Below are 16,764 nucleotides of genomic sequence, written 5' to 3'. Positions count from 1 at the left end.
GAGTTTATGTGCATCATGTGTGCAAGCATTCAGGTGTCCACAGTCGCCAGAAGAGACTGTTGGATTCCCCTGGAACTGTACTTACAGGCAATTGTGGCTAACTGGATGTGGGTGTTGGGAGCAACCTGGGTTCTCTGAAAGAGCAGTAAGTGCTCTTAACTCCTTGGCTGTCTGTCTAGCTCCTTAAGTAGCCATTTAAAAGAAAAAAAATACATAACTTTAAGGCTTGTGCTTCAAAGTCTTGGATAGTTTTGATCATAAATGTGAGCTTTTAGATATCATCTTTTTTTTATTGCTGTTTTGTTTTTTTGAGACAGGGTTTCTCTGTGTAACAGCCCTGGCTGTCCTGGAACTCACTCTGTAGACCAGGCTGGCCTCAGACTCACAGAGATCCGCCTGCCTCTGTCTCTTGAGTGCTGGGGTTTAAGGAGTGCACTACTGCCGCCTGGCCTTGGGTATCATCTTTAAAGAATAAGTACAGAAGTAGCCTTTGGGAACAGGGGTACCAGTGTACTTTGGACAGTAAGAGGCTGTGCCTTGGTAAGGTGGTATGGCTTGGGGTCAGATCTTTAGGTTGTGAAGGAAAAGAGTTGTTCTTACAAAGTAATCCAAGATACTAAAGTTCAGAGATTTGCTTTGATGACATTGCCAGAATTAAAGCTGCAGGAGTGATCACCCTTCCCAGGAGCCATCCCCAGAGGTTGTGATGGGCCATTGTTGCTCCGATGAGGCCAGGTCCCAGACTGGCCAGCTATTAACGTTGATTTTCCTTTAAGCAAAGCTGGATGGGACACTAGCCCCAGAAGGCAGGTGATGCCCGAGGTGAACATGCTTAGTGTGAACATGCCCAAGTGGGACAGCCACATCTTCTCCCCATTTGGCCTGTGCACTGATTCAGGTAGCATAGAGCTGTTGATTTTTCTGCGCTATGCCACGCTTCAGTGGTCAGGTAGGAAAGGAACAATTACCTCATTAGGCATGTTCTTTGAGTTGCATTAGGATAGCCTGGGTGGGTTTTCCTCAGCTTTTACAAGGCAGGGGTCTAAGTGTCAGCTGACTGGTGTCACGTCCGTCTCCAGGGCCCATTCAAAAACACATTCCTGTCCTCGTGGCACTTAGGCTCTCTCCTTTTTTAGGGGCATCCTATATTTTGGGCTTTTGGTCCCTTCCATCTTCAAGTCCCCAAGACCCTCATGTCTCCTGCCAGTTAGAGGAGGCCCCTTCCCTCCAAGGGCTAATGTGACTGGGTAGACCCATCCAGACACCCTGTCTTCAGGCCATGGGTGATTCACAGACTATTTCATAAGAAGCACAGGTTTGGTCATTGGGCACTGACTGCCACACATGCAGGCATTGTTTAGTGGGGAGACAGCACTGCTGTGGGAAGAGGAGGCCATGGTTGTCCAACACCATGTCCTTTGCTTGGACATCAGCCCATTCAATGACTCTTGCATATTGCCAGTTCTGTCCTCCAGCTTGACTGTCACCCCTGAAGTTGGGCTAGGAGATGACAAGAGCAATGTGACTTTCTGTGCCTCTTGCAGATGTATATCATTCTTTAGTCTCTTACTAAAAAAAAAAAAAAAAAAGTTTACAGAAGACCCATGTGATCACACAGAAACTATGACTGAAAAGTCCCAGCCATGAGGTGTCCTGCACTGGTCAAATTGTCTTGGTGACTCACCTAAGTTGCCACCTGATAATTACAAAGTAGCCCATCGTTGTTTTATGTAAGATGTGGGCAACACCGATCTGCAAGCAGGTTGATGGGGATTGTGGCTTGCCTCGGGCCTCAGTTGCAGAACATGTGCCACCTCCTGGAAGAGGAGGAATACCCCTCACAATTCTTGCCTTGTCCCCTCTGAGCCCATATCTGGGTGTTGAGTTCCTGTAGAGTTAGGCCTCAGCCTATACTTTGTGGAGTTAGCTTCTGCTGCCCACAAGACCACACTCCAGCACCAAAGACATACTAAGAAAAATGCAGAGGACAAGTAGACTTTGTGTGCAGAAGTGAAGACAACTTTAGTTGTTTGTCTTAGGCATTTTAAAGATTTGACTGTGAATTCTGCAGTGTTTTTAAATGCCAAACAGTGCTTTAGTTTATCTCTGGAATGGTAGCCAAGGCCTGCAATGCCGGACAAAAACATTCACAAGCATACAGGATGAAACACATGTTGAACAGTGTCATGTTGCATCTGAAAGGCATTCCCGCTCGGTTGTATCATTTTTCTTTTAAAAACATTGATACCGATGGAAAAGTTAGAAAACCTGGCTAAGTTTGGAGGCAGGTGGGTTTCTCCAGAGCCGTATCCTTTCCCAGCTCCCAGGCAGGGCCAGCTAGACAGGAGCACGTGTTAGGGTCCCGGTGAAAGGGACACTCTTGTTCCAGTAGCTGACTTCCTCTTGTGGCTTGTGACATCCCTTTGCCTTTCCACAGTTGCTGCTTCTCACAACTCTGGGTTTCCCGGTGTTTGTTTCCTGAGGGACAACACTGGGCATAACCTTCCAGTTCTAGTCCTGGGAATGGCTGAAGTTGGCTAAGGGAAACCCAAAATTGAATTATTCCTGTTTTTACCTGAATTTGTCTCCCACATTGGGAAGCATGCAGTTGGCTTTGAGAACCCAGTGCTTTGGTCCTTCTCCAATGGTCTGGTTCTAGCTGTTTCACCTGATTTCTATTTCCCACACCTCAGTTTCCCCATCTGAGAAGTAGAGCCTGTGACATGTACCTCATAGCAGTGAAAGAGAACTCAGAGCTGGTCTGCATGTGTGAGAAAGGCTGCTCCTTCCCCCTTTCCAATCCTCAGGAAATAGAAACCCAAATGGGCTTCTTGTTGCCAACAGGAAAAGCCTTCCTCTCTTTTTTTTTTTTTTTTTTTTTTTATAGGCAAAACTATAGACCCAAAGCTCCCAAGTCTTAGAGAGGAGAGGAGGATGTGAGCTCAGCTGAGGACACTGTTGACACTGGGCAGATAGCCCCCACCTCAAATCCTTATATTTAATTGCAGACAGCACCTCAGTGAATGAGTATGTGTTTGTGTGTGTGTGTGGTGGTGTAACTGGTGGTTGGTGGGTTATGAGTTCTTAATCTTGTGACCAGAGTGGATGTGAGAGTGGCAGGAGATGACTCATATTCTCAGCTCTTTGCTGCTCCCTACACCATGTTCAGTGGATTTGTAGGGAAGTCACAGCATTGGGCTGGGAAGCCAGAGCAGCACAGGGTGACAGAGTCCTATGCAGAGGAGGGTATACTGTGTCTGTCCTGGGTAATGGCCACTGGCCATGTGTACTAGCCAGCACTTAGAAAAACTCAGGTGGAATTTAATTTATTGATTTGTTTTGTGCAGTTGGGGATCAAGCTGCCCCCCCCCCCAGCCTACCAGGCAGATGCTGTGCTAGTGAGCAGCCTCCTGAGTCAAGTCCTTATTTAATTTTAGTTAAAGTTTAAATGGCCTTTGTTTGGACAGTGCTGACTTTGTGCAACTTTACGTTCTGTTTGAAATAAGTTGCTGAAATAAATCGAAACTCAACAGCAGTAAAAACTGTGTTGCTCAGCAAGTTGCTATGGGGAAAGCTCTACAAATCATGTTTCTGAGTTCCCAATGCAAATCTTTTATGAAAGACTGATATTTTCATGACTCAAGCAGCATGAAGTGGGAGAGTGCAACATGGAGCAAGTCTGAGGGGTGGAGCAACTCCAGCCCCGCATTCAGAAGACTGAGGGCTGCTGGTGTTTTATACCCGGTCACTGACAGCCTTTGAGGTCCTCCCAGTCTCGGCTTCCCCAGTCAGCATCTCCCTGCAGTTCCTGTGTGCAGGTTCTTGGAGGTTAGTGAGCCCTGCTCCACTTTCCTCCTTGACTTCCTGGTTCACAGCCACAAATAAGCTCTCCTCCTTGTGTTTTACAGACACAAACACAGTCTAGATGGGTTAACACGGTCTGGCAGAGAGCTCCACACTTGTGCGTGCAGGCCAGTGGGGTTGATGAGGGAGATAGCTGCCACCAGCCTAAGGACTTAGAAGGCTCTAGGCAAACCTGACAATAAGTTCATGAGGGGCCTTTTACTCTCCTGAGGATTGCCTTTCCCCATGAGAACTGGCCAGTTCGGACCCTACTTGTGGCCTCTCTTGTGTGGGTACTTGGCTGCAGGGGGCAGAGACTGGATCTTGCTTCCCAGGCTGTCTTAGAGGTTGAGTTCTAGGCAAGGTGGAGAAGCTGTGGGGTGCTGAGTTGCAGGCTCTCCACTTACACTGGAGAAGCAGGCATCCTGTACTCCTTCCTCCTCAATAGCTCATTTTAATGGGATGAGAGAAATTTTCGAGAGACCCTTAGATCTTGTCCAAGTGTCACCTAGGAAGTGGTAGAACTGGGCCCAGACTGGCTCCTTGCCTGGAGAGTCCATGGACTTCATCCGTGCCTTCCAGAGGGCGTGGGAGTATTTGAATTCAGAGCCAGAAGCTTGATTTGGTGAAATGGCAGAGATAAGAGGTATGGTGATGTGTAATGAGTATTTTGGCCACAGGCATCTTCTCTAAATTTAAGTAGCATTTTAAAAAGTGAGAAACAACTATGATATGGTGTCCAGAAGTGAAAAGAGTGCTTGGCCTGGCCTGGGAAGTACAAGGGAATTCTGAGTACAGCTACTAGTTGGCTCATGACTCTGTCACCAGAAGCAGGATGGCTAGAAGGAAGGTCACAGTGCTGACATGACACTCTTAACTACAGAGTGGGCTTGAGCATGGTGTAGGGCTGGTGGGAGCAGCTTGTGGGATGCGTGAGGAGTTGTGCCTGCAGCTGGGAGGGAGGGAGCACACTGTGCGTAGGTCTTTTCTTAGCCATGGGCTCTGCCTCTGTCTTTCCCTTTGTTCCCACCTGGCATGGCCTGCTGTACCAGCCAGTTAGAATTGTTACTGGCTTTGCTGACCCACACCTGGGCCAGGCCTGCATCTGTCATCTCTTTATCCAGTGCTTCCTGCTGCCCTTTACGGTGCTTCCAGGAGGCATGGAATTAAGCAAAAGGGTCCACCCAGAGTAGCACAGCTAGTAGGGCCAGGCTGTCAGTGGAGCCCAGGCCCTGAGATTCCTGGCTCACTTCGTTAACTAGGAGCAGCATAGAGAGTGAGCCGACAGAGATGTGAGGTGGACAGGAGCAATACCTGTGAGTCCTGGGCTCTGGCTCCCCTGGAGAGAGGCCAGATGCTGCCATGACTCTTAGCCTGGCTTCTGAGGACAGGGCTTTGAGTGCCCCCGGGGAATGTGAGGGAAGCTTCTCACAAAATCTCTCAACAGGACTTGGAGCTGTGTTCTCCTAGCTAGAGAGTGGCTACCCAGTTTACAGATGACTTCTCAGAGCATTTATGCCCATCTGTTTAGTCACCGTTTTTTTAAGAGAGGGGATAGCCATTGCTAATCTCAAACTTGGGGCCATTCTTCTGCCTCAGCCTCTCAGCTGCTGGGATTGCAAATCTGAGCCACCATATGTGGCACCAGTTTTAAAATAATGATGTATTTGTAAAGCTGATTCATTTTCTGAAAAGCGGGAGCTTTGAAGTAACTCAGTCCCATCACCCGGAAATCGCTAGGATAATTAGGTGACCACAGCTGTAAGTGGTATTCCCTGAGATCCTGTGCATTACACTTGGAGCCATCAATAACAGACTCAGCAGAACCATCTTCATTTAAACTTTGGTGAATTATTTATTTTGCTTCAGTAGGAGACGGGCAGTTTCTGATAGAAACACAGCTTTTAAGAGCAGCCGCCGAAGCTAAGAATGTAAACGGATGATGTTAACAAAGCACACTGATTTGCTCTCTGTGTGGATTGTGTCTTCCCACCTCTTGACGGCATACAAGGCATTGCTGTGAGCTTGCTATGTTCACTAACTTTTGTTGAGTCCTTACTGAGCCAGCATCCCAGGACTACCTGTGTGGATTCTGGGTAGACTCCAGGTTGCTGTCCTGTGTTCTCAATAGCTTGGCTGGATCAGCCTTGCTTCCCGAGGCATCCATGTCTTCTGGCGGGGTTCTGGGTTACCCTGCTCTGACCCTGTGTCTGTGGTTTTTGCCTGTGATATGGTGTGGCGGTTCTTCACACTGCACAGCAGCCGCTGCCAGCACCTTTTTTGGGTAGGGACTAGATGGCATGTTTTTGAAGAGTGGATAAGGGCTGCACTGCTTGAAGGGTCCCTTGGCTGGCTTTCTGTCTCAGGCTGCTGCCACCCCAGCATCTGTCCTCCCAGGCAGCAGCTTGTCTTCTCTGGTCTGAAGATAAATTCTAATTGCCTAGCTGTGCATGACACCTCTCTGTCCAAGAAGGCCTCACTGTGAGGCAGATTTCTCTGGACTCAGATGCTGTGTACTGCAGGCAGAGTAGGGAGAGGCTCTGTTGTGTCCTTGCTCCTATGTTGCTGCCTTTTCTTCCTGGGGTGGCAGAGTCTTGCCCATCCTTGGATGTCTTGCCCATCCTTGGATGCCTTTTTGTAACCCCAGACTTTCCCCTATATTAGTGACATGTTCTGTCTGGTTTTTCTGTGGAGCTGGAAGTGAGGTAGCTTTTCTCTGTGTCTTTAATTTTTCCCCTCTGGTACGCTGAGTCCTTATGTTACCTCTTTCCCTACCTGCACACAGCCTATTTTCCCCCAACTGCTCGTCTTAATTCTTGACTTGATGTGAATATGTTCCTATGGGAGCAGCCCCCACTACTAATCGGTCTGCAGTTCTGAAAGTCTGTCTGTGCCTCGAGGATGACCATTCTGTGGCTTGCTGGTACCAGACACTGGGCAGCAGAGGTGCAGACTGAGCTGGGGAGCCTCGAGGGTGACCATTCTGTGTCCTCTGGTACCAGACACTGGGCAGCAGAGGTACAGACTGAGCTGGGGTGCTGTCTTGATGGGACCTGGACTCTGTTTTGAATTGTTTCAGCTTTCCAGGACTCAGTGCTCTTGGCTTATCCCTGGACTTCCTAGAAGGCCTGATGGCCTCTTGTTTACAATCAGCCCCTGGGGACAGAGAGAGCTCCTAGGCTCCAGCATGCTGTCTGCCCTGTAGGGATGCTCTTCCTCCCCAGGGTTTCCCTGCCTGGGCCTGTGGTTCCATCCAGCTGCTGCTTCCCCTTCCAGCTCAGCCTTAGCTCCAGCTCCTTGGACAGTGGACCCTGCCAACTCATCCTGAGCCACGCAGCACCAGCTTGTGCTTCTTGGTTGCTCTTTTGCTTCATTTCCCCTCTGCACAAAGATACCCCTTCCAGTAGAGCAGAGTGAGGGCAAGTGCCTTGTTTTGTCCTGTCTTGCTCACTGGTCTGCAGTACCTGCCACACAGTGGGTCCTTGGTGAATAACTGGAGCACACTGCCACACAGTGGGTCCTTGATGAATAACTGGAGCACACTGCCACACAGTAGGTCCTCAGTGAATAACTGGAGCATACTTCCATACAGTAGATCCTCAGTGAATAACTGGAGCACAGGTCACTTCTGCTGCCTGTGCTGAATGTTGGCAGAAACCATTGGTCCTCTTGGGATATTTTCCTCCCCTCTCTCTTAATTCCTGCCTTTTCTGTATTTTTGGTAATTTTCCACTCTGATAGGATCCCCTTTTTCTCACAAGGATCTTTTTTGTCATCTTGTGTCTTGGCTAGGGCCATGGGGCTGTGTGCAGAGTGGGTGATAGTGATGCCAGGACACTACTCAGTGAGTGACCAGTGTCACGAAGGAGAGGCCTCAGCAGCACTCTTGGACAGCTGTGACATTTCTTTCCCCAAGTCTGAATGCATCTGCAGAGCTAGTCTGCAGTTTCTGGTCTTGTGCCTCTAAGGAGGCTGGGCAGCGGGGCTGTTGGGGGGGGGGGGGAGTCTGATCAGTCGTTTACAACTCAGCTCTGTTTTGAGTGCATGGAATTGTGGGACATGTCTTCAGGGACTCTGGCTGGGGTAGGTGGGGTGGGGACCATCCGGAATGACTTCCTATAGTAGAGACCTGAGAAGAACCAAGTCCAAAGCACCTGCAAAACGTGTATTCCCAGCCAGAGAGAAACACACCAGGCTAGCTTTAAGGTAGAAGCTATGAGGTAGGTGCTGATGGAGATGCAGGCCTAAGGGTGGGTGCCTTCTGCTTGACTTTGGTGTGCCACTGGCAAGAGTGGTAAAGCTAGGGTTCTGTTAGTGTTTTGGGGATCAGGATTATAAAAGAAGGAACCTACTGAAGAAAATTTAAAAGGCTACCAAAAGAAACTACCCTTCATTTCCTTACTGTTGACCCAAGTGTGTGTTTCTATTTTATAGTAGCTTTACTCTTGTAACAAATGTGTCATTCTGTACTTGTTTGTTACAGTCTAGTTCTTGTTAAGCATTCCTTACCATCATAATTGTATGTTGTTTGTTTTCTAAGTCATTGGAAATCGTATACTTATACCCCCTTGGGTGGAAGGGTTGCTCTGAGGTGGTATTTCTAAGCAAGGTGGGTGCCTGTTTCTGTGTTTGCTCCATTAAACCATGACATGAAGGGGAACTGAGGTTTGTCCCTTAAATTCAGTGCAGAATGTCCAGTCATCATGCTTAGTGCCAGTCCCACTCTGATTTGACTTCAGTATGCTCAGTGCTAAGTTCTGGAGCTGGGTTCATCTGGCCCAGGGGTCACCAGACTTGTCTGTGGAGACTGAGGGGCTACAGCCATGGCGGCTCTGCCACCCTGGCAGATTATCTGGTTAAACACATTCTCCATGGTGTACCTACTGTAGAAGCTAAGCTCTTGCTCTACCTTTTGAGAAAGAAAGAAGCCTGCCAAGTGGTTCCTGGGCTTTTGCAGTGTCTTAGGTTTTGCTCTGCCTGGGCAAGCAACAGTCTTGAATCACCAAGTGCACATGGTCATCTCTCGTGACCCCTCGGTTAGGCTTGGGAAGGTTCTTGGACATTTGTCTGTTCAAAGTCCAGGCTGACAACATTGATCACAAAGCTGCAGAGCTCTCCCTTGCCTCTCTTATGTATACTAGTTGGTATTAACCTGTTGCCTCTATTGTCTATACTAGTTGGATTAACCTGTTGTACTTTGCTTTAACTGTCAACTTGACAGAGTCTCCTGATACGGGAATCTCAGTTGGGGAATTGTCCCATCAGGTTAGCCTGTGGGCATGCAGGTGGAAGATGTCTCCATGTTACTTTTGTAGGAGAGGTACCCACTGTGGACAAGCCATCCCCTTGGCAGGTGGCCCTGGAATATAGCTGAGTATGAACCTGAGTGAACAACTTACAAGCACCATTCCCTCAGGCTGTGATGTCCCTTAGCGATACTGTGACCTGGAAGTGCAGCCTCATGAACTCTTTGCTCTGTCAGAGTGTTTTATCACAGCAACACTTTAACCCTAGCATCCCTTGGTGCCCCCAGGGAGTAGCTGCTACACAGAGAAACCTTCCTTCTCTCCTTAGCTTCCTGAGGCAACGCCCTCACTCACCTCTGTAGTATAGCTGTCATCCCTCCCCCTGTTTGTGTCTCTCGGTTCCATTCAGAGCCCTGTGTAGAAGACAGATCCCAGAAAGGTTCCTGCAGCTACTCTGAGAGCAGCTAGTGGGAGTCCCACAGACACCCAGGGGCCCAGTTCCAGGCTACTAGCTTCCATTTGTTTTGAGTCTGCAATTTAAAAAGGTGATAGTCTGATTCAAGGTTTCCTAATTTGTTCAGATACTAGTTGCCTTGTGCCATAATTAAGTAAGTGATTTATAATTAATTCATTAACTATGCTAGTTAATGATGCTTTAAAGAAGATTACAGCCCTTGGAATAGTGGAAGCAATTCACTCATTCTCTCATGAATACTTGTACTTGTCATTTGCTTAGCAGCCCATTCCTTCTGGTTAGTAAAGCCCAACCCTATTTGTCGTCCAGGAAAGGCACCACGTGAAGCCTGCTGTCACTCAACTCAGCATTTGGGTGTTTCTTTGCCCATTCTTCTTGTGGCTGTTGTGTTTTAGCCATCCTTGCTGCAGGCTGTGGCTCATTTCCTTGTGTTCTATACTTAGTGCAGTGCAGCTGTTGGCCTAAGGTTGCAAACAAGGGAAATACCTTTGGACAGCTTAGAAGTCGTGCTGGTTGTGGGTGGGAAGCCCAAGCCAGAAGGTCTAGGACTCGTGGAGTAGAGAAGGAACCAGCTTTGCCCAGGCTAGAACCCAGGCACCTGCTTCACCTGCCTTGGATTTGCGTAGATTGTTTAGGTGTAGCACTTCCTCAGTGGAAACCATCCTCCCAGGGTGGCCTTGCTTTCCTTAGTAGCTGGGTTTGCTGTGGAGTGATTGGTTCTGCTTTGTAGCTGTGGTCTTTTCTTCTTAAAAATAGCTCAGTGATCCAGGCTCCATGTCCCTGATTTGGGTATTAAGGGCAGAAATGGATGGAACAGAAGAGATGTGAGAAAAATCTGTTATATTTTCCCTCTGGTGTTCTAAGATGGTCTCATGTAGTCCAGGCCAGCTTCAACCTCCAGGTGCTGAGATTACACATGTGGGCCACCACATTCAGCCTGCCATTAGCCCTTGAATGGATTTGGACTTGCAGGGAAGTGATTATAGAAGAAAACTACCTTATTTTCTATGAACTTTAATTTTCAGTAGAAAGATACACTAGACAAAAGTCAGCTCAGAGTTACCAGTTCAGGCAGTGCAATGCTCAGTGCTGTCCCTTGTCCTCCATGGAAGTGGAGCTGTGCCTGGCCTGTGGTCCAGACACCATTCTCTGCATCTCAGAGACAGGCCTGGTCCCCTTAGATACAATGTTCCTTTTCTACATTGTAGCAAGAGCAAATGGAGTACAGAACTGGGGACACTCAGGGAATCCAGCTCTGCCCCAGACGCTGGTGAGGAGGGCTGAGCTCTGCTGAGCTGTCTTCCTGGGTCACACACACACACACACAGCCTGGCAGCTGGGGAGTAGCAGGCCCCCGTGTATGAAGATACCCGTTCTGTCACAGTGAACACTTGTAGCACAGTTCTTTTCTGCACCTGGTGGAGGCTCCAGGATCCAGGAGATGTGGAAGCAGGGCTCCCTCCAGGCTTCCAGGCCACTTGAAGCCAAGTGGTTTCTCAGCACTGTCCCTTAGCTGGCAGCTGCCTGCCTTCACAGGGTGGCTTTTCTCACTGGGGCAGTGCTGACTGCAGGCCTACTAGACAGCAGCAGGGTTAGCATCAACTCCTGCTGGCTGTGGGATGCTGTCCGTGTGCATGAGAGCTGGAACTCGAGGCAGCCACAGGCTCATCAGGTGTGCCCAGTCACGACCCTGATACTCTGTGTGCATGTGTCTGTTAACAACTGTTGTCAGTCATCAGGCGTCCTGTCGTCACTGACTCAGTTTTGTGGTGCCTTAGTAACCCTGCTTGCTTCCAGGAAAGGCCAGCAGGAGGCTTAGCTTTTTGTCTAAGCCCTTTGTCTTAGGGTTTCTCTTGCTGTGAGGAGACATCATGACCATGGCAACTTTTATAAGGAAAACATTTAATTGAGGCTGGCTTACAGTTCAGAGGTTTAGTCATTATTGTCATGGCAGGAAACATGGTGGCACGCAGGCAGATGTGGTGCTGGAAAAGGAGCTGAGAGTTCTACATCTGGATCAGCAGGCAGCCAGAAGTGAATTGATTTGAACTCCTGAGACCTCAAAGCCCACCTCCTAGTGACACACTTCCTCCAACAAGACCACACCTTCTAATAGAGCCACTCCCAATGGACCAAGTATTCAAAGACGTGAGTCTTAGGGGCCAGGGCCACTTCTACTCAAACCACCACACCCCTCATCTCAGAGGCATCAAGGCAGTCCAGCAGCAATGTCCTGTTCTGAGAACACAAAGTACATCTTCTTGACTGAATTTTTCCCAATGTTTACATGGGTAATGTTTACATCCCATTTATCATCACTTCAGACAGATAGGCAGAGTGCCTGTCCTGCTTCCGTGATAGAACCACCACAGCCCTGTGTTCTACTGGGTACTACTACTACTACCACGACGACAACTACTACTACTTCTCCTTCTCCTCCTCCTGGAACTGGCCCTGTAGTCCAGGCTGGCCTTGAACTCACAGAGATCCACCTGCCCCTGCCTCCCGAGTGCTGGGATTAAAGGTGTGCACCACCACTGCCCGGATCTGGGTACCACTTCTTGCTCTGGGCACCTGGGTATGCTGTGCCTTATTTACCTTGGAGGCATTCTAGCCACTCCCTCTTGGCTCTAAGTGATCAGACATCTGACCACACACTGTTTTACTAATGGAGTGTTTTCTGTGGCCCAGCTACTTTCTGGAGTAGCAGGGAAGGTCCTCCAGGTAACTTCACCTGAGGGAGAAAGCCTGGCTAATGAAGCTTGGGATGCAGGAAAGTGACTGTGTGGTGCTGTGGATATTTCAGACATAGCTTTAAAAGGAGGATGGCTGTATGTGCTGTTTTCCTAGAGAAGACTTATATTTGGCCATCGGACCCCATTGTGTGGCCAGTCAGTGAGCTACACATGTGATTTAGTGAGCTAGCCTCAGTGTTCTGCTGTGACTCTGGGCCAGTTATTTATCTTCTGTCTATCATGAGGCACACCCAGTGGGCAGGTGCCTGTGTGTGACCCAGGATGCCCTGCATCTTTGGCTAGCTGCTGTGCTGCACTGTGTTCATTGGAAAAGGTCTTTGCTATGCATGTAGCCCTCAAACTGGCATTGTTTTGAATGTATCTTTAAAGGCCACTCATAAAGACTCTGCTGTTTGGAATTGACAAGAGTTCATCTGTGGAGATAAACCACACTGTGAGATTTCATGGACTTCAGAGTTTTGCTTTCATTATATATTTTCATAGAAAAGAAACTAGGGGGCTGGAAAGAAGGCTCAGCTGTTAAGAGCATTGGCTGTTCTTCCAGAGGACCTGGGCTTGATCCTCTGTGCTCACTGCTGTTAACTCTAGTTCCTGGAAATCTGATGCCCTCTTACAGCCTCCAAGAGTTCCATGTGTACAGGTGGTGCACAGATATGCATGCAAGCAAAATTCCCATACACATAAAATAAATAATAATAAAAATGTAAATAAGCTGGACTTTTTTGTTCACAGAAGTTTCTGTCCAACCCCGGTCCTGTCACCCTTTGATCCCAAGTAAACATACAGGCTAATTATATTAATTATAAACTGTTTGGCTGATGATTCAGGCATCTTATTGGCTAGCTCTCTCTTAATGATTAACCCATTTCTATTAATCTGTGTACCTCCACATGGTCTTGGCTTAATGGGGATGCCTGGACCTTTCTTCCTGACATCTCCCTGGCAACTCACTCTCTGTGTTCCTCTTTCCAGCATTTCCTTAGTCTGGTAGCCCTGCCTATACTTTCTTTCTGGCTTCATCCTGCCTGTCCATTGGCCAAAACAATGGCCAAATCAACCAATAAGAGAAACATATATTTACAGCATACAGAAGGATAACCCCCATCTTTTTTTTTTTAAAGTTTAGTTTTTATTTTATGTGTATGGCTGTTTGCTGTATGTCTGTGTACCATTTGTGTACAGTGCCTTTGGAGACCAGAAGAGGACATCAGATCCTCTAGAACTAGAGTTACAACGGATTATAACTGGGAATCGAACCTAGGGTTCTCTGGAAGAGCAACAAATGCTCTTAACCACTGAGACATCACTGCAGTCCCAGGAGCTGGATTGTGAGGGGCTCCAAATGTATTTTGATCTATAGAAAGGTTAGCGGGAGCTGGAGAGATGGCTCAGAGGTTAAGAGCACTGGCTGCTTTTCCAGAGGTCCCGAGTTAAATTCCCAGCAACCACATGATGGCTCACAACCATCCATTATGAGATCTGGTGCCCTCTTCTGGTGTGCAGATATACATGGAAGCAGAATGTTGTATACATAATAAATAAATAAAATCTTTAAAAAAATAAAAAATAAATAAAAAAAGAGACTTTAAAAAAAAAAAGAAAGGTTAGCATTCTGCTTAATTGTAACTCTCGGGTTTTTCTCTTTTCTCCATCAGACTTCATGAGGAAATAATTGATTTTTATAACTTCATGTCCCCTTGTCCTGAAGAAGCCGCCATGAGAAGGGAGGTGGTGACTCGGATTGAAACTGTGGTGAAAGACCTCTGGCCAACAGCGGATGTGGGTATCTTTTGTGTCACTTCATGCATACATACCAGCCAGTGTGAATGCCCTGTGACTGTTTTGTCAGCTGCATCCCCACACACCCGTGTTTCCCAGTACCCAGGGTATAGTGGTTCTCCAGGCACAGTGCTGGGCAGCATCGCCTGGGAGCTGCTGAGAAAAGCACTCTCCACTGCGTCCTGCCGAATCAGACTCTGGAGTGGTTAGCTTACCAGTGCACAGTTGGGTGAGGACCTAAATTAGCCTAAGAAATCCATTCTTACTTAGAATCTCATACTCATTTATTCATCCTCTCTCCTCACTCTCTCTTTCACATTCTTCTTTTAAAAATCTCCTTAAGGTTAGAAATCTCACTCATGGGCTGGAGAGATGGCTCAGAGGTTAAGAGCACTGGCTGCTCTTCCAGAGGTCCTGAGTTCAATTCCCAGCCACCACATGGTGGTTCACAGCCATCCGTTATGAGATCTGGTGCCCTCTCTGGTGTGCAGATGTAACATGGAGGCAGAGTGTTGTATGCATAATAAATAAATAAAATCTTAAAAAAAAAAAGAAATCTCCCTCATGCCCCACCCCGACTTCAGTCCCTGCACTTAACAGCATGTAACATTTGTTTCATTAGAAATTGCAAGGACAGGCAGACTCTGCTGGCACATGCCTTTAGTCCCAGCACTCAGAAGGCAGGGGCTGTGAGTTCCAGGCCAGCCTGATCTACACAGTTAGTTCCAGGATAGCCGGAGCTACACAGAGAAACCCTGTCTCAAAAAACAAAAACAACACAAAAAACAGCCCAGTGTTTGATAGTGTCTCACTGTCATGTGGATGTGTAAGTATCTGTGGAAATGAGGTACTTGGGTATTTGTAGTCTTGTGCAGGCAGCTTGCAGTATGCCAACTGACCAGGTAGCTAATAGCCTGGCCTGGATTTGGATGTAACCGTACAAGGAATTTTCTAGTTCATTGTAGCATTTCACCTGCTTCTTCCCCTAATGTCCAGACTGGTTTTGTTGTACAAGGCCTGCTGACTGGAATGTGGGCATTCTCTTTCAGGTGCAGATATTTGGCAGCTTTAGTACAGGTCTCTATCTCCCAACAAGGTGAGTGCTATTCAGACGACTGACTGTGTGCTTAGTGCTCATGGGTTAGATGGATGGAGTCTGTGTGCATCTGAGACTCGAAGAGTCAGCTGGAAAAGGGTTGTGGAGCACAGAGAGAAGATAGGCAGAAAGTGAATTTTAGTTTATATTAAGGCATCAAATTGCTTTCTTGGCATTTTTCATATTGCATGTAATTTCTTATGAACAGAAATGTTTGGCATTAGAGACAGAAGATAAATGGGTCTCCTGCTACTGTAACATAATGCCACAGTCTGGCTTAATTGTAAACACTGTCTTAGTCTCCTGCTACTGTAACACGGTACCACAGTCTGGCTGAATTGTAAACATGTCTTAGTCTCCTGCTACTGTAACACAGTACCACAGAATTGTAAACATGTCTTAGTTTCCTGCTACTGTAACACAGTACCACAGAATTGTAAACATGTCTTAGTCTCCTGCCACTGTAACACAGTGCCACAGGCTGGCAGAATTGTAAACTATAGAAGCTTATTTGGCTCTCATATCTGGACTGCAAAGTCCAAGATTCAGAGGCCACAATTGGATCAATCTCTTCCTTTTTATAACTGACTCACCTGTGTGTCAGTGGTCTTGATCCATTCATGAAGACAGTGCCCCAGAATCTGCTCAACCTCAGAAAGGCCTTGGTGGTGTTTGTTGGCAGTCACATTTCAGTGGGAGTCTTTAGGGGAAGGGGAGTGAGCATTGGTTTTACAATAAGCACTGGAGGGTGGGGGTGTGGTGGCAATAGTGAATAGAAAGTTTTAATGAATATTCAAATACAATTCTGTTTGAACAGTATTTCATGAAGATCTTTACATAGAAGAAGTGTCAAATTTATATCCTAAAACTGTCTTCTGGGTTCATATTTTCATGTGCATAATGAGTAGGTGGTTTTCGTTGTACATGCTGCTTAGCATTTGGAGGCTAAAGTGACTTCGATGTCAGAACTTAGGGGCCCTAGAAGCCAAGCAGATTTAAAGTCCTAAGGGACCCCTGGGCGAGAGCCAGTGACAACAGCCTAGACTCTGGAAACTAGACTCTTGACCTAGGTCTGTCTGTTTCATCCATGTGATGACAGGAGCTTTGAGGATCTCTGCACTCTTGCTTTGCATAGTTACATGGCTCAAGAGCTGTATTCAGTGCGCAAGGCTTAGGTGCTTAATGGGACTCTGCCATCACCTTGTGGTGTGGAGGCAGCATGTAGGATGCTGGTCTCCCCCATGGGAAGTCACCTCCTTATGAGGCGTGTTGTGACTGACTCATGTTTCTCTTCTGACCAGTGACATAGACCTGGTTGTCTTTGGAAAGTGGGAGCGTCCTCCATTGCAGCTGTTGGAACAAGCCCTTCGGAAGCACAACGTGGCTGAGCCATGCTCCATCAAAGTCCTTGACAAAGCTACAGTGAGTATGGGGTCTGACTGTGATCACTGCCACATGTTGAAGATTGTCCTCATGTGGTATGAGCATGCAAGTGACTATCTTCATGCTTAGCCAGCTGAGAAGCTGTTTGGTGATAATTGGACGTGACATTTTTGATATCTTCATACT

The 16,764-nt window shown here is 47.5% G+C and overlaps 1 protein-coding gene across 3 annotated transcripts in view; it reads left to right on the top strand.

Annotated features, from left to right (window-relative positions):
• The window catches only part of Tent4a (terminal nucleotidyltransferase 4A), a 35,170-nt gene that overhangs the window by 4,604 nt on the left and 13,802 nt on the right, over positions 1 to 16,764 (top strand). For all 3 annotated transcript variants that reach the window (XM_035440647.1, XM_035440648.1, XM_035440649.1), the window contains exons 2-4: positions 13,976 to 14,099; positions 15,149 to 15,195; positions 16,497 to 16,617. In XM_035440647.1, coding sequence (XP_035296538.1) covers positions 14,010 to 14,099; positions 15,149 to 15,195; positions 16,497 to 16,617 — 258 coding nt within the window. In that variant the 5' untranslated portion in view covers positions 13,976 to 14,009. The remainder of the gene's footprint in view (positions 1 to 13,975; positions 14,100 to 15,148; positions 15,196 to 16,496; positions 16,618 to 16,764) is intronic.

This window comes from Cricetulus griseus, chromosome 2 (assembly GCF_003668045.3).
Source record: "Cricetulus griseus strain 17A/GY chromosome 2, alternate assembly CriGri-PICRH-1.0, whole genome shotgun sequence".
NCBI classification, from domain to species: domain Eukaryota; kingdom Metazoa; phylum Chordata; class Mammalia; order Rodentia; family Cricetidae; genus Cricetulus; species Cricetulus griseus.
The sequence above is the reverse complement of the archived record's forward strand: the minus strand, read 5'-3'. Positions and strand labels throughout refer to the sequence as shown.